Source organism: Mercurialis annua, linkage group LG3 (genome assembly GCF_937616625.2).
Source record: "Mercurialis annua linkage group LG3, ddMerAnnu1.2, whole genome shotgun sequence".
Taxonomy (NCBI): Eukaryota; Viridiplantae; Streptophyta; class Magnoliopsida; order Malpighiales; family Euphorbiaceae; genus Mercurialis; species Mercurialis annua.
The window spans coordinates 4435092-4452565 of NC_065572.1; the positions used below are offsets into that span (position 1 = coordinate 4435092).

General features: G+C 31.4%; 3 protein-coding genes across 3 annotated transcripts; all 3 read left to right on the top strand.

The window, feature by feature from the left end:
* The first annotated feature begins 2917 nt into the window (after positions 1-2917).
* Positions 2918-6178, top strand: LOC126675312 (GDSL esterase/lipase At5g33370-like). Its single transcript, XM_050369934.2, has 5 exons — positions 2918-3216; positions 3340-3467; positions 3688-3930; positions 4550-4802; positions 5813-6178. The coding sequence occupies exons 1-5, from the start codon at positions 2973-2975 to the stop codon at positions 6043-6045; spliced, it is 1101 nt and encodes a 366-aa protein (XP_050225891.1). The 5' UTR covers positions 2918-2972; the 3' UTR covers positions 6046-6178.
* A 3057-nt stretch (positions 6179-9235) lies between these two features.
* On the top strand, positions 9236-13514 carry LOC126674057 (GDSL esterase/lipase At5g33370-like). The gene is made up of 5 exons (XM_050368429.2): positions 9236-9547; positions 9649-9776; positions 10863-11105; positions 11617-11869; positions 13046-13514. Exons 1-5 carry the CDS (start codon positions 9298-9300, stop codon positions 13276-13278), a joined length of 1107 nt encoding a protein of 368 aa, XP_050224386.1. The 5' UTR covers positions 9236-9297; the 3' UTR covers positions 13279-13514.
* A 705-nt stretch (positions 13515-14219) lies between these two features.
* On the top strand, positions 14220-16916 carry LOC126674058 (GDSL esterase/lipase At5g33370-like). Its single transcript, XM_050368430.2, has 5 exons — positions 14220-14644; positions 15021-15148; positions 15224-15466; positions 16179-16431; positions 16550-16916. Exons 1-5 carry the CDS (start codon positions 14404-14406, stop codon positions 16780-16782), a joined length of 1098 nt encoding a protein of 365 aa, XP_050224387.1. The 5' UTR covers positions 14220-14403; the 3' UTR covers positions 16783-16916.
* Positions 16917-17474: the final 558 nt, after the last annotated feature.

Consider the following 17474-nt stretch of genomic DNA (forward strand, 5'->3'; position numbering starts at 1 on the left):
AAGGCGAAAGAGAACAAACTGAAAGAAACCCTTTCGACCAGGATAGCTCCTTTGGGTTTCCATTGGAGTTGGACCCAGTGTTGAACTTCTGGAACTTCAAATGTTTTCTTCGTCAGGATGCGTCCCAACAAGGTCCATTGATATTGTTTTGGGACTGCCTCTTCGTCTGCTTGGAGGTTAATGATGGGATCCGAGACAGTCATTTTTTTGGTACGTTCTGTGAGCTCAGATATGGATGGGTAATAGTATTTTTTTGAACGAGATGAAGAAGAAGCCATGGGGTAAGAGAATGGAAGGATAGAGAGTTGGTAGTATTTGAACGAAAAATAGATCTTAATGCAAGTAATTGAACAGCCGGTTGAGTGTAGTGCATATAACCAAGTAAAACTGATCATGAGAACTGACTGGTTTTCCATGTGGCTTCTTTGCTCTTCCCTAAGCCGGAAGCCTTCAAAAAACCTTCATCTGAGATGAAGAAGAAAGGACGCACGTGAGGCGCGTTCAAATTCACTTTTTTTTTGCTTTTTGAATAAAAATGCTTCGTATCTGCTCTACTCGATTACATTACTTAATGCAAGTGATATTAAAGTCCTTCGGTGTATGATTAAATTTCAAGATTTCAAAAAAAAAAAAAATCCAAAACTTTACTCAAATTTCTTGCACAACTAAAAGAGAAAGCTCAAAAGAACACATGTTCGGTTTGCATGATAACTGCTCCAATGCTTTAATCCGTATGGTTATTTAGTAAAGTAAACAAGTGTAAGTAAAGAGTTATTGACATAAATAGTACCAAACTTTTGGAATTTGTATCAAAATGGTACTAAATTTTTAATTTATATCTTTTTAGTACTTAATTTTTTATCATTTGTTTTAGATTTTTTTCTTATAAATTTCGGCCATTTTTAATGATTAGAATAAGCGAAAGAGAAGAATTCAACCACCAAACTATGGTATGTTTTATGTGATATGGCATATGATGTGGTAAAAATAAATAAAAAAATATTGTTCCGGTCTCCACGTCATTAAAAATGACGTAAATCTATATAAAAAAAAATCTGAAACAAATGATAGAAAGTTGGTACCAAAAAGATACAAATTAAAGGTTTGGTACCATTTTAATATGAGATCCTAAAGTTTGATACCATTTATGTCAATAACCCGTGAGTAAGTGTTTAGGTTTTGAAAATGCACTATCCTTCTGAACATGTATACATAGGTATTTACAGTCCTCTATGAAGCGGTCTTCATGGTGTTACAGAGATATTTGAATTTTTTTATACACAAAATTTAAAATACATATATAAATATTTTTATATACTAAAAACATATTTGATCATTTTTATACATAAAATGAATATCTGAATCTTTTCATACACGAAGGAGGATATTTATATCACCCGATGTTTAAGGTGCCATATCATATTATACATAAATAATAATTAACATTTTTTGACGGTGCTAAAAAAGGATTGGGATTCTCTCAAGTTCATTTAAACTTGAGGGGGTCATGTTCACGATCTACACCATTCATTATAAAATAAATGGTGTAAATTAATTTAATTAAAATTGTGCTTTTTTGATCTACACCGTTCATTTTACAATGAATGGTGTAGATCGTAAACATGACCCCCTCAAGTTCAAAACAAACTTGAGGGAATCCCAATCCGCTAAAAAAATGTTTATTTGAGATGTTCTTGAAAAATATCGATGTGTATCGGCAACTTATTAAATATGAAAAGCCAGTTTGATTTTCGGGTTAAATATGGAAGACATATTTAATCCTTTTTTTATATAAATTTTTAATTTTAGGTCTAATAAATCTAATTAAATTGCTGTTATTTTATTTTTGATTTAGATTTATTTAATATCAAGACACAAGTTTTTAGAGCGGCTTCTCATTTGTAAGCTTCACAATTAATTTTTTTAAAATGACAAAGGCAGCTCTTTATTAATGGTTATACTTATACAATAAAGCTGGCTCCAACTTATTGAGGAAACATCTAATAATCACAAATTTCCCAACATTGAATGATCTCGCAAGATTTGTCCAATAAAGTCCTTTATTTTATGTTACATCTTCATTAACTATTTCTTTCATTAGAAAAGGATGGTCACATGACAATTTTAGTTCATCAAATTTCATTCATTTTAAGTAAGGTTAATGATTGATTTAAATTTGCTAATTTTTTTATTTTTTTTATAATTGGGTGAGAAAGAGTGCTTGTGGGAGGAAACCCACGACCTAGCAATTTACTGTCCAGCGTTGACCGACCATTTTGATTTACATATGAATTAATCCAAAACAAACATTTCAATTTGTCTTTTTATTTTAGGAGACATAATTAAACCGATAAATAAATCTATTAAACCGCAATTGTTGAACCCTTTACTTACTGGATTGACATTCCCTCACGTTTATTAGAACTTGTAGATTAATTTGATTAAAATTATATTTTTTTGATTTATACTGGTCATTTTGTAATGAGTGGTGTAAATCATTAACATGACCCCCCTCAAATTTTAAATGAACTTAAAGGAATCTCAATCTTTGCTTACTAGTATATAGATCCTTCCCTCACCCACCCAGGCTTGGCATACCTTCATATGGAACTGAATTAAAATTTTAGTTTTGACAAAACGAAAGGAAATTATTAAAATAAAAAGTTATCAAATCGAATCGAACCGAACCGAACTAGTAAGTTTGATTGATATTTTATGATCCATTTTTTTACTGTGGTTTGCTCTAAAGTTTGACTAATTTTTTTTGTTGCAACCGAAGCAAACTGAAAGACTAAATATTTATATAGGTTCAATTACAATCAAAAGTGAATTTGTCGGTTTGATTCGATTTTTCAGTTTGGTTTGACAGTCGTGGATTCCTTTCCTTACCTATATATATAAATCCTTCCCTCATCTTAAATCCACTCAACAAATTTAGTCATAGCTTAGTGTACAAACATTAATTTGCTACCATGGCTAATTCAACTATTCATACATCTTCAATAATATTAGCTCTAGCAATTGTCTTAGCTGCTCTTGCAACTCAATCTGAGGCTAGAGCATTTTTTGTTTTTGGAGATTCACTAGTTGACAATGGCAATAACAATTACTTAGCCACCACGGCACGTGCAGACTCGCCACCCTACGGCATTGATTTTCCTACTCATCGACCGACCGGCCGGTTCTCTAACGGACTTAACATTCCCGACTTTATCGGTTAGATTCATTCATGTAGTTTTATGTTTTGTCTTGACAACATTTATGTATTGTGTGCATTATAGTTAATTTGTTTTTTCTTTGTTAGGGCTAATATAAAATAAATGTACATTTTATCAATAGGTCAAGCAATTGGATCAGATTTTCTATTGCCATACTTAAATCCAGAGCTTAACGGAGAGAACCTGCTTAACGGTGCAAATTTTGCTTCTGCTGGAATTGGAATCCTCAATGATACCGGAGTTCAGTTTGTAAGTACAATCTCTACTAAAGTCGTGACGTAACTTGTAGCACGGAAACGACAAATCCGAAATAAAAACCGAAAAACAAACATTTTCTGCTAAATCATATTATAAATATAAAGTTTCAGAATTCTAAAAACATGTTTTGCTTCCGAAATATAAGACCGGAATAAGTGACGATTTAAATATTTGATTTAATTAATAAATTGTGTACAATTTTTTTCTTCAGGCAAATATAATTAGAATGTTTCAGCAATATCAGTATTTTGAGCAATATCAAAGGAGAGTGGCTGCTCTAATTGGACCTGAAAGGACCCAACAACTAGTTAATAGTGCACTTGTCCTCATAACTGTCGGTGGCAACGATTTTGTGAACAATTACTATTTAGTACCTTTCTCTGCAAGATCTCGTCAATTTTCTCTTCCAGATTATGTTGTGTATCTAATTTCTGAGTACAAAAAACTTCTTATGGTAAATTGTCCCAATTCATATCAATTTTTTCTTTATTTTTCTGTATTCATACTTGACAAATTTTCAAAGTGAAATAAGAAGACTTATATTACACATATATTTTTCGAGGTTTACATTTCGACGTTCTGATTTAGTTTTCAAAAATAATTTATAAGTTTGAAATATTGCATTTATAACCCATTCTTATAAAAAAAAAGTGTTTTGTCGTTTTTCACGCCAACATTGTTCGTTTCACCCTTTCAGTTTCAGTTTTCGTCAATTTTTTTAAAAGTGAAATAAGACATGTATTACACGAAAATTATAGAATCCTACTTTCCGACATTTTATTTTTATTTTCAGAAACATTTTTGAAATTTTTATATTCATAACATTTTTATAACAAATACAGTTTACTATTTTGTTCACATTTTAATATTTTTCACGTTAACGTTTTTGTTTCCGTGCAACACAATATGAAACCATCAAACCATAGGTCAGTTGCTACTGAAATTATTTTTAAGATTTTGAAATTTCAATTTTCAGCCAAATGAATGACAAAAATAATACAATGAGACATTGTTGGACCGTTGGTTACGAATATAATATCACTAATGTTTTCTGACCCGATATTCTTATTTAGAGGCTATATGATCTTGGGGCTCGGAGAGTTCTCGTAACAGGGACCGGTCCCTTGGGCTGTGTTCCGGCGGTATTGGCGATGAGGAGCACAAACGGGCAGTGCTCGGCCGAGTTGCAGCAAGCTGCGGGCTTGTTCAATCCTCAACTCACTCAAATGCTTAATCAACTCAATAGCCAATACGGTTCAGATATATTCATTGCTGCTAATACTGGCCGAATGACTGCAGATTTCGTCAATAATCCTGGAGCATTCGGTAATCTAATCGACATTTTTAATTATTCTTTTTTTATTATCCGGGGAGGGGGGAAATTTTTTTAAGCTCGAATGCTGCTTAAAGTACATAACATTTGAGCTATAATTCAATAATTATTTTTAATTGTCTTTTCTCTTCCTATAGTATAAGTCGAGGAAAAAACCGATCTACAAATATTGTTTGAATTAAAAAAAATGAAAATAAAAAATTAGATAAAAGTTTTCACTAATTCACATGCACAACAAGGAATGTCATTAAAATTGTGGAGGCAATGATAGGTTAATTAGTTGATGCATACTTCTAAAATCTTTCAAAAGCTTCACTTTCGCCTGTCAATTTCATTACGGTTGTATAAATGCTGGACGATCACATTCGTGGTCCAATTAGCCTTAAACCCTACTAGCTGTTTCCCCAATTTTATAATTTCAAAAATTAGGGGGTAAGGCCTAAAATTATCTTTAGATTGTAATTTACAAGTTCAAAACATGAGTAATTAGGGATGTTTAAAAACCAAATCAAACTAAATAACTGAATTTTTCGGTATATTTTGGTTCGAAGTTTTGCAATAACCCATTTGCAAGTTCCTAGACTATATCACTTTTAATTATCTGATCTTTAAACTAAATTTTTATTTTTTTTTCTGATCCTCCAACTTAGCCAAAATGTATTTTCAAGTCTCTGAATGACAAAAACGACAACGTTTAGGGTAAAGTATTTTCGAATATAATAAAATAATGTCGTTTTTTATCATCCAAAAACTTGAAAATGCGTTTTTGTAATTTGAAGGACTAGAAAAGGACAAAATTTAGTTTAAGAAGTGAATAATCGAAAGTGGTATATATAGTGTAGAGATCTGAAAATAGATTTTTCCAAAACTTTTATAACAGAACCAAATTGAATAATTGAATCGAACGGACAATCTCGGCCCATTTTTATTTTGACATTATAAAACAAGAGTACCCATTTGATCAGTTTATAACATTTAGTTAATATTTGTGATTTGGATGCAGGATTTGTAACATCAAAGATAGCATGTTGTGGACAAGGACCATATAATGGTCTAGGACTATGCACACCTCTCTCAAACTTATGCCCTAATAGAGAAATATATGCATTTTGGGATCCATTTCATCCATCAGAAAGGGCTAACAGATACATTGTTCAACAGATCTTGAGGGGCTCTACTGACTATATGAGCCCCATGAATCTTACCACTATTATGGCCTTGGACTCGAGGACTTAGTTGCCAAAAAAAATATGATGTGGAGTGTATTTATAATTAAGCATAAATACATTACTGTTTATTGTTTTGAAGTTCAGTTCCCATGTTCTTTTTGATTGAATTGTCAAGTTAATACATGTTGTATTTCTATGTATTATTATGTTTAGAGACTTTAAATGTAATGATATACATTTTAAGAAATAAAGTCCAGTTTTTTTATTACAATAACAGAAAAAAGTTCAAATTCGAGATTTTAAATTTAAAGTTGGGCGGCGGTTAACGGTGGGTACGGGCGGCGGTAGGGGTGTAAATGAATCGAGTTAAGCCGAAAATTGGAGTGTTCATGTTCAGCTTGATTAGCGAATAAAGTGTTCATATTCAGTTCATGTTTGTTCGAGTTTTGAACAGAGTGTTCGTGTTCTGTTCGTTTAGATTTTATAGTGTTCATTTTTATCTCGTGTTAAACTCGTGTTCGTTCGTTTGCCGCTAAACGAACAAGCTCACAAATGAGCTCACGAACAAGTTCGATAAGTATTCAACGAGCTCCCTCACGAACGAGTTCGATAAGTACTAAACGAGCTCGCTCACGAGCGAGCTCTATAAATACTAAACGAGCTCGTTCGCGAGCCCGTTCGTTTAGCGGCTAAACAAACACACGTGAGCTCGGCTCGTTTAGCCGTTAAACGAATACGAATACGAATACGAGATAAATAAATTATAAAAAAAACAATACCTAATAATGATTTTTTTTCTAAACAAATACTGAAGTACAACCGATAAATCCAGTAAAAAAAATCGAAGCATAAATAACAGGAATATAGGCAACATAAAATTCTAAAGACAAATAAAACAACTAATTGTCCAAAAATATTAGGTTATAAGTTTCTCATATCAAAACTACGTAGTTTTGATACATTATATCAAAACTACGATTGTTTTGTTAAACCATGTAATTAAAAAAATTATAAAAATATATTTATATAAAACAATTTAAATATGAGTTAGATCGCTAACACCAAATCGAGTTTCTAATCGAGTTTCTAAACGAGTTTGTTCACGAACTCTTATTTGAGCTCGTTCACGAACCTGTTCACGAACTCTTATTCGAGTTTGTTCACGAGTCTGTTCACGAACAACTAATCGAATTGTTCGTGAACGTAAACGAGTCGAACACCATTATGTTTATATTGGCTCGTTTAAATTAACGAATATAGAATCAAACTCGAGCTTAGTTCATTTGGATACGAACGAACACGAGCCGGGCTCTTATTGAAGCGAACACAGAGTTGCTCGCGAATAGCTCGGTACGTTTACACACCTAGGCGGCGGTTTCCGGTGGATGGAGGGATGAAAAATGTACAGTAGAATCCCTAATTTTTTTTAAAATAGTTATTTAAAATATGAATTTTTAAAATCGTAGAAATTATTTTTTTGGAAAACTTTTAGGTTATAATTTGAAGAATTTAAAAAGATTAAGGATTATTTTAGACCTTTTATCATTTTTTTTATGGAGAGTGTGTTCAAACGCGGTGTGAGAGTAGGCGAGAGTGAAAAAGAAGTGTATTTGATCCGGTTTGACATAGTAGTAGGTGTGTTTGATCCGATTTCATTAATTTGAACTTTTTTAATATTCTATACCAAGTTGACGGGGTCGAATAATCCTTTATTCATTTTTTTAGTATAGATTATGACTGCGTTTTAAAGAGCCTCAAAATTGAACACGCAAGTAGTTGTTGAATGCCACTTATTTTGTGTATCAGGGTTCTAACCACATTGAAATGTTCGTTTTCCTTTTTCAAAATCAAAGCGAACAAACTAGTTTTATTATTGGTTCAATTTATACCAAAATAACTTTTTTGACTTTTAAACTGATCACAACTGAAAAATTAATTGTTTTATAGTAACAAACCGAACCAAATTAAATTTATCTATTTATATGACTCGTTATTTACACACTCCTAGTTAGTACTCCCTCTATTCATTTTTAGTTGTCACTTTAGACGAATACTTTTGTCCATTAATAGTTGTCATTTTAGAATTTCTATGTGATTTTTATAATAGTATTCCAAATTTGACCTTCTTATTAATTCACTTCATTAAATGATAGTTCAATTTTTAAAGTTAAATCATCTAATAGTGGGTTATAACTCTACTTTCAAAATTAAATTTTTCAATAGTGGAGTTTATAAATAGGGTTATATTAGTCTTTATACTTATAATTTAAGACAAAAAAAGCAGTTTCTTAATCTTAGCAATATAGCCTAAAGCGACAACTAAAAATGGACGGAGGATAATTAGTAGTTTGAACTGTTTCCAGTGACGGACTTAGGGGCTGAGGAGGGCCTCGTCCTTTCTCAACTTTTAAAAATTATTTAAATTAATATTTACATTTATAATATATTGCAATTTGGCTCCTCCAACTTTTAAAATTTATCATCTCATCTTGTTTCTACTGCTTGATTACAATTTACAATACAAGTTCTGCTTTAGTGGTTGCATAATTTTATTTTATTTTGCCTAAAAAGAAATGGACGAAATGGCCTGAAATTAAGATCATGATACACACATGTTGTATATATAGAGTAAGGTCATGTGCACAAACTTACTAGTGACTCATTTACTTGTTACAATACAAATGCTGATCTTTACACTGAGCTCACTACTGTCTCTTTTACAACTACTTGTAGTAATTAACAGCACCCAGGTCAATTATAGTTTTCACACCAACATTTTGCTTATTGTATCAAATATTATCCAAACTTTTTTTTTTCAGTTCGATTCTTCTTCAAAGATCGGAAATACGATTCAATTTTTTGAACGTCCGAAAACTATTGAATCAATTAAACGGTAAAAACAATTCATTCTTCATTTATTACTTTAATGTGATCAATTTTTTAGTTTTTCAATTAGTTTACTAATATAAGTTCCGTATATGCGTTAAATTTTTAAGCAAATAGATTTATTATCGAAAAAATATTTATATCATATATGTTGTATGCATATATTTATTGTTTTATTTAAACAATTTAATTATGAACCAATGGTCACACAAGTTCAGCCACGGGTTTGATTTTTAAAACACTGAAAGAAATAACACAAAGTTGTGATACCTATTCGATTTACTAGACAAAGTTTAGGTACTAGTAGTGCAATTAACCCCTAACAAACAATAGCCCGTTTATGTGTATATATACGTTATCTCCTGATCTTGAATTCACACTACAAGTTCACTGCTTGAACGTACACATTACCTAGCTCTGTTCATCCATTTCCATGGCTAGTTCGACGCTGGTGATCACGCCGTCAATGTTCATAGCTCTAATTATAACAATGGGAGCTCTACTAGTTCATCAAGTTGAGGCCAGAGCCTTTTTTGTGTTCGGAGATTCATTAGTTGACAACGGTAACAACAATTATTTAGTCACCACTGCCCGAGCAGACGCGCCCCCTTACGGCATTGATTTTCCGACTCATAGACCCACGGGCCGATTCTCTAATGGCCTTAATATTCCTGACTTGATCGGTTAGATTCATTTTGTGATTTACTGATTTTTCTTAACAAAATATTTATATATTGTGTAATACATATTATGAGATTAACAAAAATGTTACATTTATGTATAGGTCAACAAATTGGGGCAGATTTTCTGTTGCCATATTTGAGTCCACGGCTCACCGGAAAGAAGCTTCTCAATGGTGCCAATTTTGCTTCGGCGGGAATTGGAATTCTGAATGACACTGGAATTCAGTTTGTAAGTGCAACTATTCTTAATACTCGGTAATGGCACAAGTAATAAATCGACGGAGCAAAAAAGTACAGAAGTATAATTTGAGAGAAATACTAGCAAAAACTATAACAATAATCTAAAACCGGCTAAATTTTCTAAAAATATGCCTTTTTAAAAAATTAATTCACTTAACACCTAAAACTTTTTATTTTGTCTGCTTCGTATTAGATAATGTATTAAAGTCTAAAGATGTATCAAAAATGAATCAGCAATATATGTTTTAGATATCTGATACATATATGAAATTTTTTTTTGTAAAAAGTGATTTTATTTTTTATTTTTTAGGTATAGATGAAATTTCTGGACTTGAAGCGTATTTTCAAAAGTTTAGTGATTTTTTAATAGTTTTGTGATCAAACTTAAATTGCAGATCTAATGGGTTAAAAATCCCAATATTTTTGTATTTTCTTTTATTCAAATCTAACTAAAATTTGAAGCATGATTTTTAATTTGAATTGTAATTTTAGCCTCTCAAAATTATTCTATTTAACATAATAATGACTTGATGAATTCATATATGTATTTTCTTTAGTTTCATTATATATTTGTATTTTTACATACATAACATATATTTTTAATTTTCAATGCATAATATCACATATTAATTACGGAATCGTTTGAAATTGAGAGATTTTGGAATCTATGGATTTTACTAAACTCTTTAATTTTAAATAAATGGAATGTAAATCTATAGATTTATAAATTTTACCGTATAGATTGAACATAAAATTGATGGATTTATAAGGATATTTTTTAGAGTAATAAAATTTCAATACAATCAAAAAAATGATGCATTTCACCTTTCTCGATGGATTTTGGAGAATTATGGAATTTTGAAATTTATGGATTGTTACCATTTTTTACCCTATCTAATGATAGATATTGTTTAAATTCATGGATTGGGTAGAATCTATGAATTTTGATCATTCAAATTCTCTAAAACTAAGATGCCTAAATAATTTTTAAAAATTTCGCTAGAATTGCTGTCAATGTTTAAATTATTGTTCAAAGTTAATTGTTTTACTTAAAGTATACTTTCATTATTTTCAGGTAAGCATAATTAGAATGTTTCAACAATTTCATTGCTTCGAAAAGTATCAGAAACGAGTTAGTTTTTTAATTGGAGCTGAACAAACCAGGCAACTAGTTAATGAAGCACTTGTACTTATCACAGTTGGTGGAAATGATTTCGTTAACAATTACTATTTGGTCCCTGATTCAATAAGATCTCGCCAATTTGCTCTCCCTGACTATGTCAAACTTCTAATTTCCGAGTACAAATTACATCTCAAGGTAATATTCTATTAATATACATTTTTTACAATTTTTTCCTAAAAAATTCACATTTAAAATCATACAGCGGGTTAAATATCTGAATGGTACCTAAACTCTACATATGTTTTAAATTGACACCTAAACTTTCATCTCTATCTTCTTGATAGTGTATATTTTATTTTTATATCAGAATGAAAGTATTTAATTATTTTCCGACATTAATAAAACCGGTGTGGCAACCGATCGGAGTATATTTTTAAAATATGATATCACATAAGTTGTCAAATTATCATATACTTGAAGTAATTTCTAATATGACATGGAACGTAACAACATATTTTGAAAATACATTTCAAATGATTTGTCATGTCCACTTAATTTAGTCAAAAAAACATTGAGATACTTGTCCAAAATAAAAAATTAAAGACATATATTAGTAGATATAAAGTGAAATTTAGACAACAATTTGGCAAAAGTTATGTACCAGCTAAATATTTGATTGTATTTTGGTATGAAATTTGCTGGTCAGAAACTGTATGATTTAGGAGCACGAAGAGTGCTCGTGACCGGAACAGGTCCGTTGGGCTGTGTTCCGGCGGAAATGGCATTAAGGAGTAGTAACGGAGAGTGCTCAAGTGAGCTGCAAAAGGCTGCAGCCTTGTACAATCCTCAGCTTACTCAAATGATTAAACAGCTCAACACTGAAATTGGTTCTGATATCTTTGTTGCTGCTAATACTGCCCAAATCCACGCTGATTTTATTAGTAATCCTCAAGCTTATGGTAAGTGGATCTAATTAAATCTTACTCCCTCCGTCCCATTTTATTTGTCCACTATACTATATTTAGATGTCCCAAAATGATTGTCACAATTGTATTATAAACATATATGTTCCTCTTTTACCCTTAATGTTAATGGTATTATTCTTGCATTTGTGTTGTCATTTAATGTTGTATTGTATTGACTATTTTTCTTTTTTCAATATAGTAATTCTAAATTAACTCAAGAATTAAAAAAGGGTACAAAAGGAAGAATTATTAGCATTTAATATTTTCTTAATATGTGTGATATTAAAAAGTGGACAAATAAAACGGGACGGAGGGAGTATTATAAAAATTTGCCAAGCAGATAAATTATTAATTTATTTAGATTAAGCCTTAAGATCTTATTAATTCACTCAAAAATATTGATCTTTTTAACTTTTTTTACTTCTTATCCAACTTTTTAAAAATGTTAATTTTAGCATAATTTTGATAAGTACATGGCAATTGTAGCCAAGCATGTGTATATATAAAAAGCCAAACTATTTTTCACTTATAATCAATTTTTTTTCCGATTAAAAGATATTTATAAAGATAAGTTCGATTAACAAAATTAAAAGGTGTAGTCATAAATAAAAAAAACCCAGAAAGATTTAGCTTTTGTAAATAAAATTGAATAATTAGCTGTAATTGAAATACAGATATCAAAATTAGGCTAATATTTGCGCTTTTAAAAAATTAAACTATAAATGAAAAAATTATAAGTATTAAATATTTTAGACTGATTGTGCCTTTTTAATTTATTTCATAGCGTCCCCTTCATAAAAAAGCGTAATGGCTAAATTGGAGGTTAAAAGTTTGAGTAGTATTAAACTGTATTCTATGTTTCTATTTCGTACCAAAACTGTATTTTACAAAAGATAATTATCAAAATGATACCAAATATTAATTTTTATTTCAAGTCAAAGTTCTTTATATTTTCTAGATTAAAATAATTTAATGTGTCTTTCGAAACAACATAATAAGGATATGCTTTACTCGGTCACTATACTGGATAGAGAAACGATAAGGTACCGGGTCCTAAAAGAAAAACAAATGTTTGATATCATTTTAATACGAATTAAAATTTCAAAACTAAATTGAATTATATAAAAACATTTGCAGCATTCTAAAATTATTAAACTGGATTGCATGCAGGATTTAGTACGTCAAAAATAGCTTGCTGTGGACAAGGACCTTATAATGGATTAGGACTATGCACAGCAGCATCAAATTTGTGCCCTAACAGAGATGAGTACGTGTTTTGGGATCCATTTCATCCATCAGAGAGGGCTAACAAATTAATTGTTCACCAGATTTTGACTGGCTCCACTGATTATATGAGCCCCATGAATCTCAGCACCATCTTGGCCTTGGACTCTAGAATCTAGTTAATTTAATTTTATTATCTTGAGTTTGTTTAAAATAGTTACATAAGACAATTACATTTATGTTGCAATTGTCAATGTTTTTTGAATACTTGCTTGGTCTAAAATGTCCATACCCAACAAGGAATTCATGTGTGGAGAATTTGTTTTAAGAATTAAGGAACTCATCTAATCAGATATATAAGAATTAAGGAATTCTTCTATTGAGCAATGGAAATTGAAAAATAAATTTATTTTAATTTGTTCGACAGAAATCGATAAAAAATTTCAAGAAATTAATTTCACTATGTAGGATTATAATTTTTTTTATTTATAGTGTGGTACGGGATGGGATGTAATTAGACATTTTATTCCAATTCTAAAAGTTAAGGTGCAAAGTTTGAAAATAAAATTGATGGTACGTCCCCAAAATTTTATATTGGTGGTGAAACATAGGCCTATTGCACTTGTCTGTATAAGAATTTATCAAAAGAGAAGGATCAAATTAGTGGAGAATTGTTTTTATAAGACGGATAAAATTGTATATAAAGTTAATAAAGTTGTAAAATTGGAAAAATATAAAATTTAAGATGGTGTCACTATAAATTTTAAAAAGACAAAACTATATTTATATTTAAAAAAAAATTAAAATTATAAAATGGACAATTACCCACCAATACCATATGCTTTTTATAGGTGCCTCCGAGTAAAGTGACACTAATTATTTTTTACTTCAATACAATTGTACCCCTATTGATTTAAGCATCGTAGCGGATCCTGATCTAACTTAGATCCATCCCCCTACATCCGTAGCCAGGCCCAGCGCGCCTTCAGTCAACTGCCGAACCCATAGTTATTTATTTCATGAATTGAAGATAGCTTATTAGTTATAGAATGTAGTTGACAGAGCCATCTAACAACTGATATTCACATGAAATAGCAATGAAAAAACCAACTTCTGTAATGAATTATGAACCGAACACCACGTGACGACACAAACAAGTAGATCTCTGAACAGAAACATCAAAAATAAAATTAATTTGATGATACTTCATTGAATTTAAAATTGGTTCGACCTCTCTATATAAACCCAACTCCATCTTATAATCGCTTCATCCCAACATTATTTTAGCTCTCTTTCAAATTTTCATGCCAATGGCTACTTCAATCATAATTGTATTAGGTCTTGCTTTGATAATAGAAAGTTGTTTTATTGTACAAGCTGAGGCCCGAGCATTCTTCGTATTTGGTGATTCACTTGTCGATACCGGCAACAACAATTACCTTGCAACGACTGCTCGTGCCGATGCTTACCCTTACGGAATTGATTTTCCGACTCATCGTGCTACCGGCCGCTTCTCTAATGGCCTTAACATTCCCGACATTATCAGTTAGTTTTTTTTTTTTTGCTAACTCTAGTGGTTACTAATCTCGCTCATTTAAGTCTACATGCCAGTGCTCTTGTAGCACAGTATCTTGGTAAGAGGTCTCGTGTTCGAGCCTCACTCCACCCTTCCTAATTATCAAAAAAAAAAAAGTCTACATGGCGAACTGGATTTACATAATAACAATTTTGCTTACATATTTGGTTTCTGACAAATCACTTCCATACGAGTGAACTCCACAAATTATGATTATTGGATTTCTTGTGATTAGAGAGGGGCCATGAAAATTCCATCTAGAAAAGAAATTTAATTTCATACACAACATTATGCATTTAACATTTAACAATGTAGCTATAATTTAATCTGATCAAACATTTTTAGGTGAGCGAATCGGATCTGAACCGGTATTGCCCTACCTGAGTCCAGATTTAACCGGACAAAAGTTGCTTAATGGTGCCAATTTCGCTTCTGCCGGAATCGGAATTCTCAACGACACCGGAATCCAGTTTGTAAGTTTCTCCAGGATATGTAATTTGAAATGCTGGTTTGTATAATGGCCTAACAACAATATATTATTTTTGCAGCTGAACATAATCAGAATGTATAGACAGTTTCAGTATTTTCAGGAATACCAGAGGCGGGTTCGGGCTCTTATCGGAGCTAGCCAGACGAAGCGACTCGTAAAAGGATCACTTGTCCTCATAACTGTTGGTGGCAATGATTTTGTGAACAATTATTACTTGGTTCCATCTTCTAATAGGTCTCGTCAGTTTGCATTGCCTGATTATGTCAGGTTTCTCATTTCAGAATTCAAAAAATTACTAACGGTAATTGATTTCGAAAAAATCTACTATTTTGGCATAATACACTTGTAGTAGAATTGACATGAAATTTCATAATCACTAAAAGGACCCAGTTATTTTTATTTTTTTATTTATGCCCCAACTTTTTTAAAATGTTTATCTTGACCTAATTTCGATTCAATTGTTATAGACTGTTTAATTTTTTCAAGGTCAAACTTTTTCAATTTTTTTATCTATGATATTATCTCTTAATTTTATCAAAAGTATCATTGTTTTGATAAGTATTACTCGGTTGAAAAAAGGTTAGATTTGTTCACAAATGAAAAGAATTAATAAGATTTGATTTTTTTTATAACATGTATGTTGGGTTACAATTGAAATGTAATTACCCCAGTTAGATTAAAATTGACAATGTTAAAAAGCCGGAAAAATATTAGATATATTTAAATGAGTAGGCCATATTAAATTATTGAGTTTTTTTTTTTTGATAATTGGGGAGGGGGAGCGCTTATGAGAGAAATCGAACTAACGACCTAGCAGATTGCTGCCTAGCGCTTATATCACATGAGTTAAAAAAATTATAGTTACAAAATTATAATGTTTTTATACAATGACAATATATTTTAAATTAGTATCAGTTTGGTAACTGTAAAAAAAGTAACTCATCAATTTGAAACGTGTTTTTGATTTACAAATTTACAATAGTTGAAACATGTTTTTGTTTTGTACATTCCAGGAGCTGTATAAACTAGGAGCCCGAAGGGTTGTCGTGACAGGCACCGGACCATTGGGCTGCGTTCCGGCGGAACTAGCAATGCGAGGAGCAAATGGAGGCTGCTCAACCGAACTTCAGCGAGCTGCTTCCTTGTTCAATCCACAACTTGTTCAAATGCTCAGAGGGTTAAACAAGAAATTCCGCAAAAATGTATTCATAGGTGCAAATACACAACAAATGCACATGGATTTCGTCAATAATCCACAAGCTTATGGTACATTTTCTAATATTTACCAAGTTCAATATCATCTTTTACCTATTACAGAATGTAAATATAAAACTCTGTATTTATAAAAGAAAAACACAGCATTATGTCTAACTTTGTGTTGCAGGATTTACGACATCAAAGGTGGCATGTTGCGGACAAGGACCGTATAATGGTCTGGGACTATGTACACCGGCATCAAATTTGTGTCCGAACCGAGACTTGTATGCTTTTTGGGATGCATTTCATCCGTCGGAAAAGGCCAATCGGTTGATCGTCGAAGGAATATTCTCTGGCTCCACCAATTATATGGTCCCTATGAATCTTAGCACTATCATGACCTTGGATGCAGCAACATGATGCGAACATTTTGTTTATAATGAATCTAATTGCAATAATGATTTATTTTCGGTGAAAATAATAATTGAAATGTGTTTATGTAACTTTTTGTAGTAATTGTTTTATTTGCAGAATTTCATTGTTGGTCTCTGTAATTTTCTTGCAAACACATATGGTTCCAATTAAGTTTCTTTGTATAAATGACACTTGCTTTCTGCTTATTTTTGCCTATAAACTTCCACACAAGCATAAAATAAAAAATATTTAATTCCAAAATAAAATAAGGCAGCCCGCATGGCTTTGGTCTAGTGGTCTAAGACTCAGCCATCTGAGCGTCAAAGGTTGCGGGTTCATACTCCGGCTACGCTCTTTCTTAAAAATGGAGTGGTTGAGGTTGAGTTGCTGGCCATTATAGCCCGGAATTACCAGGTATCTGGGTTTGCGGGCGGTTCACATTCCGGGATTTGACAATAATATTGAATTTCGGCTCAGTAGAGTGAGTTCTCGTCACCAAAAAAAATAAAAATAAGGCAATAAAACTTGAATGTTAAACATGCCAACCATAAATAGAGAGCTTACTTTTCCATGAACGTAGAGGAGCAGTGTGGGAACTAGTTTTTGTGGAATGGGGACTTGCTTGTATAATATTTTTTCGGAAAGCTAATTTTATAAAAATGACTAAATTTACAAAAAAGTTGAAGGGGGGATTTTGT

Excerpts from the sequence above, each read along its gene's own strand:
- LOC126675312 (XM_050369934.2), top strand. The coding sequence starts at position 2,973 with ATGGCTAATTCAACTATTCATACATCTTCAATAATATTAGCTCTAGCA. Across the intron at positions 3,468-3,687 it reads ATGATACCGGAGTTCAGTTT|GCAAATATAATTAGAATGTT; the intron begins GTAAGTACAATC and ends TTTTTTCTTCAG. Across the intron at positions 3,931-4,549 it reads AGTACAAAAAACTTCTTATG|AGGCTATATGATCTTGGGGC; the intron begins GTAAATTGTCCC and ends ATTCTTATTTAG.
- LOC126674057 (XM_050368429.2), top strand. The coding sequence starts at position 9,298 with ATGGCTAGTTCGACGCTGGTGATCACGCCGTCAATGTTCATAGCTCTA. Across the intron at positions 9,777-10,862 it reads ATGACACTGGAATTCAGTTT|GTAAGCATAATTAGAATGTT; the intron begins GTAAGTGCAACT and ends CATTATTTTCAG. Across the intron at positions 11,106-11,616 it reads AGTACAAATTACATCTCAAG|AAACTGTATGATTTAGGAGC; the intron begins GTAATATTCTAT and ends TTTGCTGGTCAG.
- LOC126674058 (XM_050368430.2), top strand. The coding sequence starts at position 14,404 with ATGCCAATGGCTACTTCAATCATAATTGTATTAGGTCTTGCTTTGATA. Across the intron at positions 15,149-15,223 it reads ACGACACCGGAATCCAGTTT|CTGAACATAATCAGAATGTA; the intron begins GTAAGTTTCTCC and ends TTATTTTTGCAG. Across the intron at positions 15,467-16,178 it reads AATTCAAAAAATTACTAACG|GAGCTGTATAAACTAGGAGC; the intron begins GTAATTGATTTC and ends TGTACATTCCAG.